Below are 14,409 nucleotides of genomic sequence, written 5' to 3'. Positions count from 1 at the left end.
GGTCACTAATTTTTTTTTTTTTTGCTTCCTTTTTTTAATACTAGGATTTTTCTTTTACTTTGGTTTTTGTTTTCTTTATGTCAGGTTGTAGACCTACTCACCAGTATTTTAGATCACTTTGATTGCCACCAGATATACACATCTGTACTGTATAACTGACAGCTGCTCAAATCAGGCCAGTACTTGATGTAATCGATTGATCCTCTTGCCATACCAGTTGTTAAATACTTTATATATTACCTGGTTACAGCCATATATTTATTGAAAGATGGAAAAATGGTGACTTCAAAAATATATTCTGTATAAAATGAGCAAGACCTTTAAGGCTTTTGTATGCCTCAAAGAAGATTTTACATATTTTCTTCTGTACATCAAGGAGGACATTTCTCAGCTGGTATCTTGTAGGTGAATTTTTCAAATGTCAACAATGAAAGCATTTTTTAAGCTCTATTCCTTTTCTTTGCTAGGGGGAGCACATGATGATAGAAATAAATCTCGTCCAGTTGTGATAACATGTGTTCGTCCTGGAGGGCCTGCTGACAGGTAAACTTTATCTTTCTGTGTCACTACCCAAAATAGAATAAATAAAGCTGGGGACTTTGGCCATAGAAGTTGATAAATAGAAAATTTACAGTAAAATATAGGCATTAAGCAAACATGTTACAATGTGAAAACTCAGAGTCTGAGCTATGGAATCAGAAAAAATAAGATTTGCCTCTAGATTTTATACTTACTACACTATATCTTTGTCAGGTGACTTAACACTGAACTCAATTTCCACCACCATTGGAAATGTAGATAATAATGCCTACCTTTCAGGGCTGTTCAGTGTTATCAAAGATTGGAGATATGTAATGCCTTGCAGGGAGTCTGGCACAGGGGAAGCACTTACAAAAGGCAGCTGGCTCTTTTAGAGCAAACTCTGGAAATGCATCTTCTTCCATTGCTAAGCTCTCAGCCTGGACAGATAGGTGATGGTGGTGACATTTATACCATTCTCAACATTTTTATCGTTATTAGTGTTACCTTTTGATAGGGACTATATAGGTCAGACTGGAAGTGACTTTTAGTAAAAAGGAAGACATTTCATCAGTCTCTAGAATTTTCTCTTCTTTGCATTTCTCTTCCTTGCTAATTTGAATATGTGAAAGACCAGTGCATTCAACTTTCCTGTTATAAGCCTTGTAGAACCCCAAGTAAACTCACAACTTAGGTGTCTCTGGAGATACTCATCTCCGTATTAGTTTCCCACAGCAAAAGTTGATTCCAGAATGAAGGGGGAACACAACTGCTGCCATTAGAGATTGTTGAAGGAGAGGAGGAAAATGCACTGACTGTCTCTCTGTTTCAGACCAGGATAAACTTAAAAACCTTTGTTAAGAGATAGAGATAATAATGATAACCATTATTTATTAACCGCTCACTATGTGCCAGAAACTGTTCTGAGTGTTTGGCAGACATTGTCTTATTTTACCTTTACAATCACCCTCTAAATGAGGTCTTTGTATCCACATTTACAGATGACAAAACTGCGGCTCAGTATGGCTAAGTGATTTGCCAGTAAGTGAAAGAACTGGGGGAGGAATTTAGGTTTCTTTTCCTTTGAAGCTCATATGGTTAGCTCACTTTTAAGAAAGATGATATTTCATATAAAATTAGAAAATAGGAAAACACTGGTTTCTTACTTGTGCTGATGTATATTTGCTTTTGAAGCAGGTAACAAAATGTCCAAGAGCTTTCCCTTTTCCCTTCTCATGTGTCTCTAATGAATCACTCCTCCTGAAGCAAATTAGAATGTTTTCATTTCTTGTTAACATTCAGAGTTGGAGTTGACAAAAGTGTCAAAACATAGGCTACAAGCTTGTGAGTGGCATACTTATATTATCAAATTAATTTAAAGCTCAAGGAAATCTGAGAATTTAAGAAAAAATTTGGAGCCCAAAGACTTAGAGAGTGATTTAGGTGAAAGATGTTTATTTCAAAGGTCATTATTATTCTTTCCAAATCCTAAACGTATAACCCCACCTTTTGATCTTCTCATTTTTGTGCCCCTCCCTGAGGCAGGGGAGTGTTATCTGGGGGGGGCCACCCTGGCTTGTGGGTGTCACTTTTGTGGTGTCACTGAAGTCCTGAGTCATCTCTTAAGGCCTTGAGTGTCTGTGTTCACAGCAGGGAGAATAGTATTTGCCTGCCTCTTCCAGGGAATATGAGATTGAATCGATTTAATGATTGCCAAATGGCCTTATAAATCAGTAGGGAAATTTATAGACAAGGGAAATTTCTCACCAGCACTTCCTATTTTGCTTGAGTTTACTGGTAATACTTTGAATGAAATTAGCAGGCTTTTCTGCTTACCTGACTTTGGGAAAATAGGTGAATACTATTTTCTGGGCTCCAATAAATCGGTTTTAGACATTTAGACAAAAACCCAGAAGAGGGAAAATGTGCCCTTCTTACTTTTGTACTCCAAGAATTACCTGTGGGTAGCTAGGTTTTTTGCTAATGTGTAGTTATTTTCTCATTACTGATTTTCATATGACAGCAATTTTCTGTTCAGGGTTACCTCTTTATACTCTTACGGTCACACTTGATGCTTAAAATGAATGCAAATGGGTTGGATGGCAGAATGTGTGTGACAAAATGAATTTGGCTAAGTGACTATTAATACCAAGCCTCATTATGCTAAATTAATAAAGACTGTTCCTTTATTCTCCCTTCAGAGAGGGCACGATCAAACCTGGTGACAGGTTGCTCAGTGTGGATGGAATTCGGCTTCTTGGAACCACACATGCTGAAGCCATGAGTATTCTTAAACAATGTGGACAAGAAGCAACACTGCTGATAGAATATGATGTCTCAGTAATGGGTATGTTCAAGTCCTGAGGGTGTGATGTCTAAGCTCTAGGACGTTGCCATCTGTCCCTGATAAACCATTTTGAATTAAGTATGTATTGTCATGCCTTCCTGGAGCAGAGAGAATTCATAAATACATATCATTTTACTCTGAGTTCAGGAAGATGTGAGTGGCTATAGTTTTCAGTGATGTAGAGTTCTCATGTCAATAAGTTCCATCAGTGTTTTACCTAGCAATCAGCTCTTCTGTGTGGATTACCCTTTGGCAGCAAAGTGTTTTTCCCCTCCAAATCACAAAAATAATATTATTAACTTAAGGATTGGTCCTTTTTTTTATTACATAGAGACTGATAGCAGTAGGTGATTCCTTTCCTTCTTGTAACTTCACCATATGAAGCCAGCTAATCAAAATAATACAAATGGCCATTAATTGAATCATCATATTTAGGGATAAGGAAAATAAAGGAGATGTAGCATCATTGATTAAAATTAAAAGTGAGTGCTGTTTTCTTTTTTAAAATTATGATTCTAATAGAAAGAAACTATTTCTATACTCACAGTAAAACTGGCAAGATATTCTCATGTGGCTTTTAAATGTTAGGAGAGCCAACGTTTTGTGTAATATTGACTAAGGCGGAAAAATTATGAGAGAATGAATTGGAACTTGAAATTGAGGCTTAAATCATGCTGTGACTACACCTTACAAGTATCAGAGTCAATTAGGTGGCCTGGCTTTACCAGCCAGTTTTATGCTTGTGAAATGTAGCTGAGAAAAAGAGGCTTATTCTATAACTGCATACTCCTTTATTTCTCATTCTGTATGACTCATACAGAACAGTGTCGTATGAGAGTGTTCTTAATCTGTTTGCTGGCCTGAAAGATCTGGAGAGCGAGTATGAGGTTTCCTAACGGGAAAGTATGAAACTTAAGGAGTTTTTATAAAGATAAATGATGTGGTATGCCCTTGACGTGGAAAGTTAATGAATGAATATTCCCTCCCTTACTTTCCTCCTTCCTTTTTTCCTCTCTTTTCTTCTCTCCATCCTTGCTTCCTTCCTTTCTTTTTCTCTTCTTTGTGTTATATGTTTTCAAATTAGATGTCGAATTAGATTAATTGGGTTCTGTTTGGAACTCTATTAATTTCTAGGTATTAATTTGGAGCATACGATTTGATTTCCCTGTGCCTTATTTGTCAAATGGGGACTAGCATCCCTATTATAAAGGCAATTGTGAAGATAAATGAAGATTACATAAGTAAGCTATGTTTTAAGTGATGAGACAAGTGGATTGTTAACATTAAAAATTGAAGCAGATATTTGACATCTAACTCATTTGTTCAGTCTGCAAACATTTATTGAACTAAATGGCAGGGACCAAGAATAAGAGGTAAACAAAATAGACTGTTCCCTGCCCTTATGAAGCTTCCAATTTTTAAGAAGAACAAACAGTAAACAAGAATAATACCAAACAAATAAGCTCATAAAGTGTGATCATTGACATACAGGACATCTGTTTTTTATAAAATCTTTTCTCAGCTTATTTCCCTTCGAAGTTATTTACACACTTTCATTGTGATAGCCCTCTATCACTCTTAGATAAAGCTGAATAGATACAACAATTTCAATTACAAACTTAAGATCTTAAATTAGATAAAGAACAATAGTTCAGTAGTATAGGTACATATCACTATCAGCATTTTGGTGAAAACTATCCAACAAGTCTCTGGAAAGTTGCAAACTTTCCCACATCTTCTGTTTTCTTCTGAGCCCTCCAAACTGTTCCAACCTCTGCCCGTTACCAAGTTCCAAAGTCACTTCCACATTTTCAAGTATCTTTATAGCAGTGCTCCATTTCTCTTGATACCAATTTTCTGTATTTGTCTGCTTTCACACTGCTATAAAAAACTACCTGAGACAGGGTAATTTATAATGAAAAGAGGTTTAATTGACTCACAGTTCTGCATGGCTGGGGAGGCCTCAGAAAACTTGTAATCATGACAGAAGACGAAGGAGAAGCAAGGCATATATTACATGACAGCAGGAGAGGGAGAGAGAGAGAAAGAGAGAGACCACCACACACTTTTAAACCATCAGATCTTCTGAGAACTCACTCACTATCATAAGTTTTTCCCTACTCCCATGATCGAATCACCTCCCACCAGGTCCTTCCCTCAACATGTGGGATTACAATTGGAGATGAGATTTGCTTGAGAACACAAAGCCAAACTATATCAACCAGTCTAAGGAGGAAATTTATTAGCCTATGAAAGTAAAAAGCCCAAGGTATATCCTGGCTTTAGACAGAAGTTTAATAATGTCATAGGAGTTTTGTCTCTCAGATCTTCCTGCCTAAGAAAGGCTCTCCTATGTCATGGGAAGATGGCCCTACCACCCACAAGTCTACATTATTTTGAGAGTTTGTGATGCCAGAAATAGAAACAAGACTGATCGCCTCTAAAAGATTCTTAATGACTTAGCTTGGGGCCAATGCTGATCACTACACTAAGCACTATGTCCAGGGATATAGTGGAGTCTACAGCTGTGGTATGGAAGACAAGAACATATGTTGAATGGCCCAAAGAGAATGAGCCAGAGGGCAGTTGCCCAAAGTAGATGATGTGGGATTGACAAAGAAAATAATAGGTGCCATTTTAGGACATAACTAAATGTTAAATACTATATTCTCACTAATAGTATATGAGAGTTTACTTTGCTTCACATCCTCACTAGTGCTTGTTATTTGTATTAGTCCATTTTCACACTGCTGATAAAGACATACCTGAGACTAGGCAATTTACCAAAGAAAGAGGTTTAATGGACTCACAGGACAACATGACTAGGGAGGCCTCATAATTGTGGCAGAAGGTGAAAGGAACATTTCACATGGTGGCAGGCAAAAGAACTTGTGCAGAGAAACTCCCCTTTATAAGACCATCAGATCTCATGATACTTACTCACTATCACGAAAATAGCATGGGAAAGACCCGCCACCATGATTCAATTACCTCCCACAATACGTGGGAAATGTGAAAGCTACAATTCAAGATGAAATTTGGATGGGGACACAACCAAGCCATATCAGTATTCTCCGCCCATTTCATTCTAACCATTCTGATCAGCATGTGGTAGTATCTCATTTTAAGTTTGATGTACATTTCTTGGATGAATAACAATGTGGAGCACCTTTTCGTAGCCAGTGAGACATGCCTGTGGCTTTGGTTTTACTTTCATTAATAATACTTTGATTTATTTACTACTGTTACAAGTATACAACTTGTTTTTTAGAAAATGTGTATGTGATATATGTGTGTTAGTATGTGTGTGTACAATATAGATATCAATACCTCAACCCTGGAATCAGATATCTCTTTTTTTTTTTTTCGTAAATCTCAAATGATAAATTTTAGCAAATTCTGTGGTCTGTTTAGGAAAGCTATTGAAACTATCAATTTTATTACCTAAAGTTGAATTTAGTCTGTGTTGACAATTTAAGGACAATTTTTTGAAATAAGAAAGACTGAGAAAAATAAGTTTGAAGAAAAATTAAGAGTTCGATTTTGGACATGCTAAGTTTGAGATGTCTGTCCATGTAAGTGGAGGTATGAGTTGAAAGTTGAGTATTTCAGGTGGAGTTCAGTACAGAGGTCAGGGCAGAAGATATAAATTTTTAAGTCACCATCACTTATATTGCAAGGCTAGATGAGACACATAGGGAAGAGAGCTTAGAAAGAGAAGAGAGAGCCCAAAGGACTGAACTCTGAGACCATCCAGTAGTTACATCAGGAAGGTGAAGAGGACCCTGTAGAATAAATTGAGGAGGCCAATGCACTGATGGAGACAGTGAACCAAGGCAGAGCATGGAGTCACAGAGGCCAGACTTCTGCTGTGTAAAATGGTGGTAATTACACCACCACACTCTCAAGTTGCCATGAGGAGCAAAAGGGTTAATGCTTTGCACATCATATGTGCTCAAGAAGTTGTGAACAAATTATTTTAAATTTGTATGGGAAAAACCTCCACTTCAATATTGTTGAAATATATTACCAAATGACTGGGTCTGAGAGCCCTGTGGTTGGAAAAGTTACATAAAAGTATAAGGAAAGCATGAGCATCTTTTATTTTTCTTCTACTTTTAAGTTTAGAGGTATATGTACAGGATGTGCAGGTTTATTACATAGGAAAACATGTGCCATGGTGGTTTGCTGCACAGATCAACCCATCACCTAGGTATTAAGCTCAGCATTCATTAGCTCTTCTACCTGATGTTCTCCCTCCCCCAACACCCCCAAAAGGCCCCAGTGTATGTTGTTCCGCTCCATGTGTCCATGTGTTCTCATCATTCAGCTCCCACTTATAAGTGAGAACATGCAGTGTTTGATTTTCTCTTTATGCATTAGTTTGCTGAGGATAACAGCTTCTAGCTCCATCCATGTCCCCACAAAGGACATGCTCTCATTCCTTTTTATGGCTGCATAGTATTCCATAGTGCATGTGTACCACATTTTCTTTATCCAGTCTGTCATTGATAGGCATTTGGGTTGATTCCATGTCTTTGGAAAGCATGAACATCTGAGGAAAAAAGTTCAGAAAGCAATGACTATAGTTAAAATACAGTGACTTTTAAAGTCAGACAAACTTGATTTTGGATTTTCACTTTCTGTTGACTTTGGACAATATTTAACCCCTCTAAGCTTCAACTTTTCCATCTCTAAAATAGGGATGATAGTAGTACTTCTTCATATGATTGATGAAAAGATGAAATGAATGAATACATGTAAAGTGCTCGCCTTAACAAACTGTTAGTAAATTAAATTGGCTCCTTTCATGCCCCGCTTCTCTAAAATGAACCTCAAATCTCTAATTATGCTGAATTAAGATGTAGCTGATGGTTCACTCTGTGACAACATTGAATCATTGCTAAAAAGCACATTTGGAAACGACATGTTCTGGATTATTTTATTTTCTAAAAGTTCATCAGAATACTTATTTTGCTTAAATCTTTGCTGAAATATTTCTAAAATACGTTTCTGAGAATATATATTAAGTTAGGTACTTGAGTCTTTGGTGGAGGAGCACACAATTATGTCAAGAACATTGTTCTGAACACCAATCCTTGGGCAGGTGTTATAGAGTCAAGAGATATATAAAATTGTGCCAAATCTGTGCTGACTTGTAACTTGCTCTGGATTTTTAAAATTATGTGAGTCTCTAATATTGGCCTTATGGATGTTTTTGTGATATGTCTGCTCAAGTGTTTTGATCCATTTTCTTTCTATTGGATAATTCTATTCTTATTTGTTTATATGATTTCCTTATGCATTGTGTATGGAAGTCTTTTTTCAGTTACGTGTTACAAACTAATTCTGGCTACTGAGTGCAAAATAAATGCCAAAATTGGCAGATACAAGCTGTACGTTCCAAAAAACTTTCGGGTTACTTTTTGGAATTTTTTTAAGAATTAGACACAGAAGCTTGGAAGAGGATATAAAATTTCATCTAGTTTATTCTCCAATATTTAGATAGATGTTGCTCTTGGGTTCCCCACACTAACCCCTCTCAGCACTACTATGTTAGTTTTCTATTACATTGTAGCAAAATGCCACAAAGGTAGTCATTTACAGTTTTATAAGTTAGAAATCCAGGCAAGTGTGGGTGAGTTCTTTACTTAGGATCTTCTCACAAGGTCAAGATGTCAGCAGGCTAAGCTCTTATCTCAAAGGTCTGGGAAATAATCCCTTCCAAGCTAATGCAGATTGTTGGCAGAATCAGTTCCTTGGGGTCAGTCTAAGGTCCTCATTTCCTTGCTGGCTGCTATCTGGGACCATTTGCTGTTCCTAGAAACCACCTATATTTCTTCATTTCTTCTCACATGGCCCCTCCATCTTCAAGCCAGGAATGGTGCATTGAGTCCTCACATTTCATATACCTCTGATTTTCTCTTCTGCCTTCCTCTCATACCACTAGTTGGAGAAAGTCCTCTACTTTTAAGGACTCATTTGATGACCTTGGGACCACCCAGATAATCTCCCTTTTTTAAGATCCACTGTGCCAAATGATATAACACAGTCACTGGAGTTACATGTCATATCATCGTATTCACAGAATCTGGGGCTTAGGGCATGGAATTGTTGGGGGATAAATTCAGAAAGTCTGCGTTTCACAGGACTGTCCACCAAAATCAAGATGAAGAGACAGGAACAGACAAGAAAAGAAATGCCAGTAGTCAGAATTCTAACAGATTGTTTAGTGATTATCAGCTAGACCAACTCCAGTGCCTAGCAATGTGCCTGGCATAAAGGATACTCTCAATATTTTTCAAACAAATGAGTAAGTAGCTTTTGAGGTTTTTTCTAATCTCTATATTTGACTAGAGCATGTTATATCATCTTTCTCTGGATGTTTTTGGACAAATAAACTGATAAAATATCAGAAAATTATATACATTATATATCAGGCTCATCTAGGCCAGGGGGAGTCAATAATTTTCTATTTCTTATGTCATTTATGATTAACTGATGGTGGCCATCTGAAACACTGCATTGAGAAGGATCTTGCAGTTTGAAGATGGTTGAATTCTGAAGGATTTTGAAGTTTAGAGGAAAAGAGCACTATGAGTACCTACACCATCTACCTGAGCACTACAGGCACATGTAATTACAAATGCATCTTGTTAACATCCCATACCCACTTAGACACCCAAGTGAGATTCAGGCCACTAGACCAAAGAACCAGTCCATATCTAATTTGGTTTTAGATGCTTTCTATCTGACAAATCTGAATAATAGAATACTTTGTTGTCATCTTTTCACTGTAACTGGAAGCTTATGCTCCTTCCTACAACACCACACATTAATCCCCATTTTTTTTTACACCTTCTACAAGAGGCAACAAACTAGAGGGCATGACTGTGGAACATGTATTTTTCAGTCTTCACTGTGTTTTTGAGAAGTTGGAATTCATTTTCAATACCTATAAAGAGCGACTTTGTATTTAGAATAAATCTAAATGTGGGGTTACTCTTAGTAATTCGACATCACCAGGCCAGCATTCCTGTACATAACCCTTAGCTTGAGTTGACTCTCAGGCTGCCCCTCTCGATGGGGATGTTCTCTCCAGTTTGTCCAAATCATTTCTTTGACAGTAAAGCCTTATAGCAAGTCACCATCATGCCTGTCTCCCGGGCACTTGGGTGTGTGATTCCAGCTCTACACAATGACCTTTTTGTTTTAGCTAGCCCAACTCCAACACAGCCTAACTTGTATAGGCTCTCAAAAAGAAGATCCCTATGGGAAGTTCCTGTCCCAAGTGGAACAGTCTCCTCTATCTAACCTCACGCTTCCCAGAACAGATATTTGAGGAGTGGGAGGAATGGGAAGCTCCTAGCAGACTCCCAGTCCCTCTCTTCAGAGCCACCGTAGGCTCCCTCAGGCTTTTTTGTCCTGGGCCTGCAGCCTCCTGTTTACCACAGTCCTATTGCTTTCTTCAGCTCAGGGGCACACGTGTATCCTGACAACTCACTCTCTTAGGGGTAGAAGGTATCCAAGTTACCAGTGGTTAACCCTTATGGGTCTGCAGCAACCTCAATTCTTGTCTCCTCAGAAGAAAGAATTCAACTGAGGGGCATAAGGCAGAAAAAGAGAGCAAGGCAAACTTTGAGAGCAGGAGTGGAAGTTTATTTTAAAAAGCTTTAGAGCAGGAAAGAAAGGAAAGAGACCCAAGCGGGCATTCAATGTTGACCCTAGGGCTTTATATGCTGGCCCACCTCCAGAGTCTTGCACCCCTTTCCCACGATTGTTCCCTTAGGGTGGCTGCCTGCACGTGCCCTCCTTATGCTTGGGAAGCGAACATGTGCAGTGTTTAGGAAGTTGCATACATGCCCATCTGAAGCTTTCTTCCCTTTTCTGGTGGAAGGCCCCCCAAAAGTCATGTTCTACCATTTTTCTCTTTTAATGTGTTTGTCTGATTCACTAGCCCAATTCCTGAGATCCTGTTGAAAGCCAATTACAAATTTCAAGTGTTTTTATCTGTTTGGAAAGTTGCCTGTACCTGGTGCCTACATTCAATTAACACTGTAGTGTGACAGCTGTAGACCTTCAGGAGACTCTCTCTCCCTGGTTGGCTGGCTGCTGAATTATCGTTTTTAGAGCAGCAATGTGATAACTGCCAAACCATCACCTGATAATCACCTGACATTCCTGGTGGGTGGGGAGCAGATCCCTCTCATGCCCTGCTCATGCCTGTCTAACTGCATGTAACAATTCCTAATGTATTAATTGTTCATTTCTGGGTCTCTGAAGTGATTTGGACAGTCTGATTTTAGTGCAGGAGATTATGTTAAGCCATTCTTGCATTGCTATAAAGAAATACCTGAGACTGGGTAATTTGTAAGGAAGAGAGGTTTAATTGGCTCACAGTTCCGCAGGCTGTACAAGCATGGTGTCAGCATCTACTTGGATTCTGGGAAGACCTCAGTGAGCTTTTACTCATGGCAGAAGGTGAAGTGGAAGCAAATACATCACAGGACAAGGACATAAGCAAGAGAGAGAAGGAGAGGGTACCACATTATTTTAAACAACCAAATCTTATGAGAGCACACTATACTGAGGATAGCACCAAGCCATGAGGAATCTGCTGCCATGACCCAAACACCTCCCACCAGACCCTGCCTCCAGCACTGGGGATTACATTTCAACATGAAATTTGGAAGTGACATCCAAACTGTATTAGAGGTATTCATAACCACTTTCAAATTCCTGAGTAACACAAATGTAAGAATACAAAATGCTGTAGAATATAATTTAGGCACTCCTTCTAGAAGCTTAGTATTATATTAGGTACCATGGTGATGAGTAGTTGATTCAGAGTAGGAGTAACAGGGACAAATAATTTAATATCTAAATTTTCTCTAAGGGCCAAATTGATTATATTTTAGGTAATATCTCAATGTAATAGGATCAGAAGCGTTTTTTAAAAATCTTTGCCACTACTTCTAACTCATAACATGAGGAGACCAGACTACATCATCTCAGAGGTTCTTCCAGCTCCACTATTCTATCTCTGGACCTGGTAAATTCTCTTAAAAGCATTCAGAATTTATCATCACTGCTTTTTTTATCAATGTAACCACAAATACAAAACAAAAATGCTATAAATAAAAATAGTTTAACATTCAACCAATTTATAGTGGCTACAGTTAAAATCACTACCTAAAAAGGAAAGTTGATCATTTCCCTTGTTAATCACATCAAACCCAGCAGCCCCATTGACAATTACAAATTTTCCTCCCAGCATTCTAATAGTAGACATAAAGCGAACATGCTGCTGTGAAGACATCATCTGTGAATATTTTGATCTTTGCATTCTGAGACATTTACTAAATTAATGGGAAGTTGGCTAAATTTCCCTCCTTTTCAGATTGTATACGATGCTTCTAAAATGAAACATGTTTTTTAGGGAGAAAATTAGCCCTTTGATTTTAGCATATTTTAAAAATAGGAAAAACTGACCGAACTCTGTCAGGGGAGGCATCTCTCTTTGTGTGATAAGTTTCTCTGAGGTCACGTATGTGTATTAGTTAGACAAGAATGGCTTTTCCTTTTGAGAAGAGTAGCAGGCAAGCACTTCTTTGATCATAAGGTCAGTCTGGGGCCATCTTTTATGGAGTGCTACCAAAGTACTAATTAAGATTACTTTCCTCTGTGATTGTATACTAATTTAACATTCCTCTTTATAAAATGAGCTCCAGTTATTCACTGGAGAAAAAAATTACTCTTCTTTTAACCTTCCATTAGCCATTATATAATAGTATATAACTTCAAATGAAACAGAGACTACAATATTCCCCATCAAGCATGATGTGATTTTCTCTATATTTTAGTTATCTTTTTCCAACAGCATTTACTTCAGTGCTTGGTATGTAATAAAATTATTTTTTAAGAATTATTTTGGGTATACCAGTGGGTAGTAAAATGCCAGGTTAACTCTAACAGTCATGCTACCAAGGAGATAAACTATTTTACTACTTGTTTCTGTGACTTTGACACTGAAAATGACTCCTAGATGCCCCTGTGATATCACTCAGGAGGGTACACTTGCTCAATACAGTAACACCCACTGAGCCCCCTGCCTCCTGGCTCTTCTGTGTGACACGGGCTTCACAACCGTGATAGAAACTGCCCTGAATCTGTCTTGAGGTCAGGAAGTCAGAGCATTTTGGTAAGGACCCTCTGGTTTACTTTAAAAATTAAAGAAGAGTTTCTCTGCTGTGAATTCTCAGAAGCTGGTTGAGATCATACTTTTAATGTGAATTTCTTTGAGAACACACCAATATTCAATATTTTCTTTCTGTAACACCTAGTTCTTACCACCTGAAGACATTTTATTGGTAGCACTAATATAGGAAATGGAAAAACCAGCAAGCTTTCACTTGATCTCTATGGGGGCATTGCAGGTCAGACTTATCCCCACTGAAAATCACTGTAGCATCTAATGGGGTCATTCACAAGGAATACTGAATGATTGACTATTTCACAGACCACCTCTCCTACTGCATTATTTTACTTGAAAACAAGTAAAATGCAAGAAACTCACTGTGAAATTTTTCCCTGAACCTCTTTACCTTTCCTGTCTCTGAAGACTCTCTCTCATAACATTGACATCTGTTCTCACAAATCCCATCATCTCTATGTAGACATCTCCCTGTTAGCTATAAAATAAACAACCAGTTTTTAGTCTAACACTAAGACTCTGCTCAGCCTTTCCCTGACCTAACTCTCTAGATTTGTTTTCTGTTGTGCTTCAGCCATACTGAGAACCTAATGATTTGTCACCAAGATTCTACCTTGTTTTTCTGTTTCTTCATAACTTTCACCCTATCTGGAGACAATAGAGTATCATGATTCCTGGCTCTGCAACTTACTGGATGTGTGATCTTTCTAAGTCTGTGCAATGGAGATTGGTCATAGCAGCTCCTTCCTGTGGTTATTGTGATGATCAAAGTTGTTAATACATTTAAAGCACTCGACATATTTTTGGCACATATAAAAAACTTTAAAATCTGATTTTATTGTTGTTTTACTATTATTTTTGCTATTATGTGAATTTTCTTACTCTATTACAGCCTTTCAAATTCGTTCCTATTTTGGGTTTTTTTTTTTGTTGTTTATTTGTTTTTTTGTTCTGTTTTGTTTTTTTGAGATAAAATCTTGGCTCTGTTGCCAAGGCTGCTGTGCAGAGGCACAATCACAGCAGCCCCGACCCCCTGGGCTCACGTGATCCTCCCATTTCAGCCTCCCGATAGCTGGGACTACAGGCATGTACAACCATGCCTGTAATTTTTTATTTTTATTTTTTGTAGAGACAGGGTCTTCCTCTGTTGCCTAGGCTGATCTCAAACTCCTGCGCTCAAGTGATCCTCCCGTCTTGGCCACCCAAAAGTACTGGGATTACAGGCATGAGCCACTGTACAAAACCTGTTCTTAGAATTATCCTGGTAAACCCAGCTAAAGTAAATACCTCTATTCTATTAACTCCCATACTATCTTCTTTTTTTTTTTTT

General features: G+C 38.0%; 1 protein-coding gene across 7 annotated transcripts in view; it reads left to right on the top strand.

Annotated features, from left to right (window-relative positions):
• The window catches only part of GRIP1 (glutamate receptor interacting protein 1), a 180,299-nt gene that overhangs the window by 15,843 nt on the left and 150,047 nt on the right, over positions 1-14,409 (top strand). For all 7 annotated transcript variants that reach the window (XM_037733987.1, XM_017515844.2, XM_037733989.1 and 4 more), the window contains exons 4-5: positions 468-543; positions 2,721-2,866. In XM_037733987.1, the coding sequence (XP_037589915.1) occupies positions 468-543; positions 2,721-2,866 (222 nt within the window). The remainder of the gene's footprint in view (positions 1-467; positions 544-2,720; positions 2,867-14,409) is intronic.

Source organism: Cebus imitator, unplaced genomic scaffold (genome assembly GCF_001604975.1).
Source record: "Cebus imitator isolate Cc_AM_T3 unplaced genomic scaffold, Cebus_imitator-1.0 Scaffold562, whole genome shotgun sequence".
NCBI lineage: Eukaryota > Metazoa > Chordata > Mammalia > Primates > Cebidae > Cebus > Cebus imitator.
The sequence above is the reverse complement of the archived record's forward strand: the minus strand, read 5'-3'. Positions and strand labels throughout refer to the sequence as shown.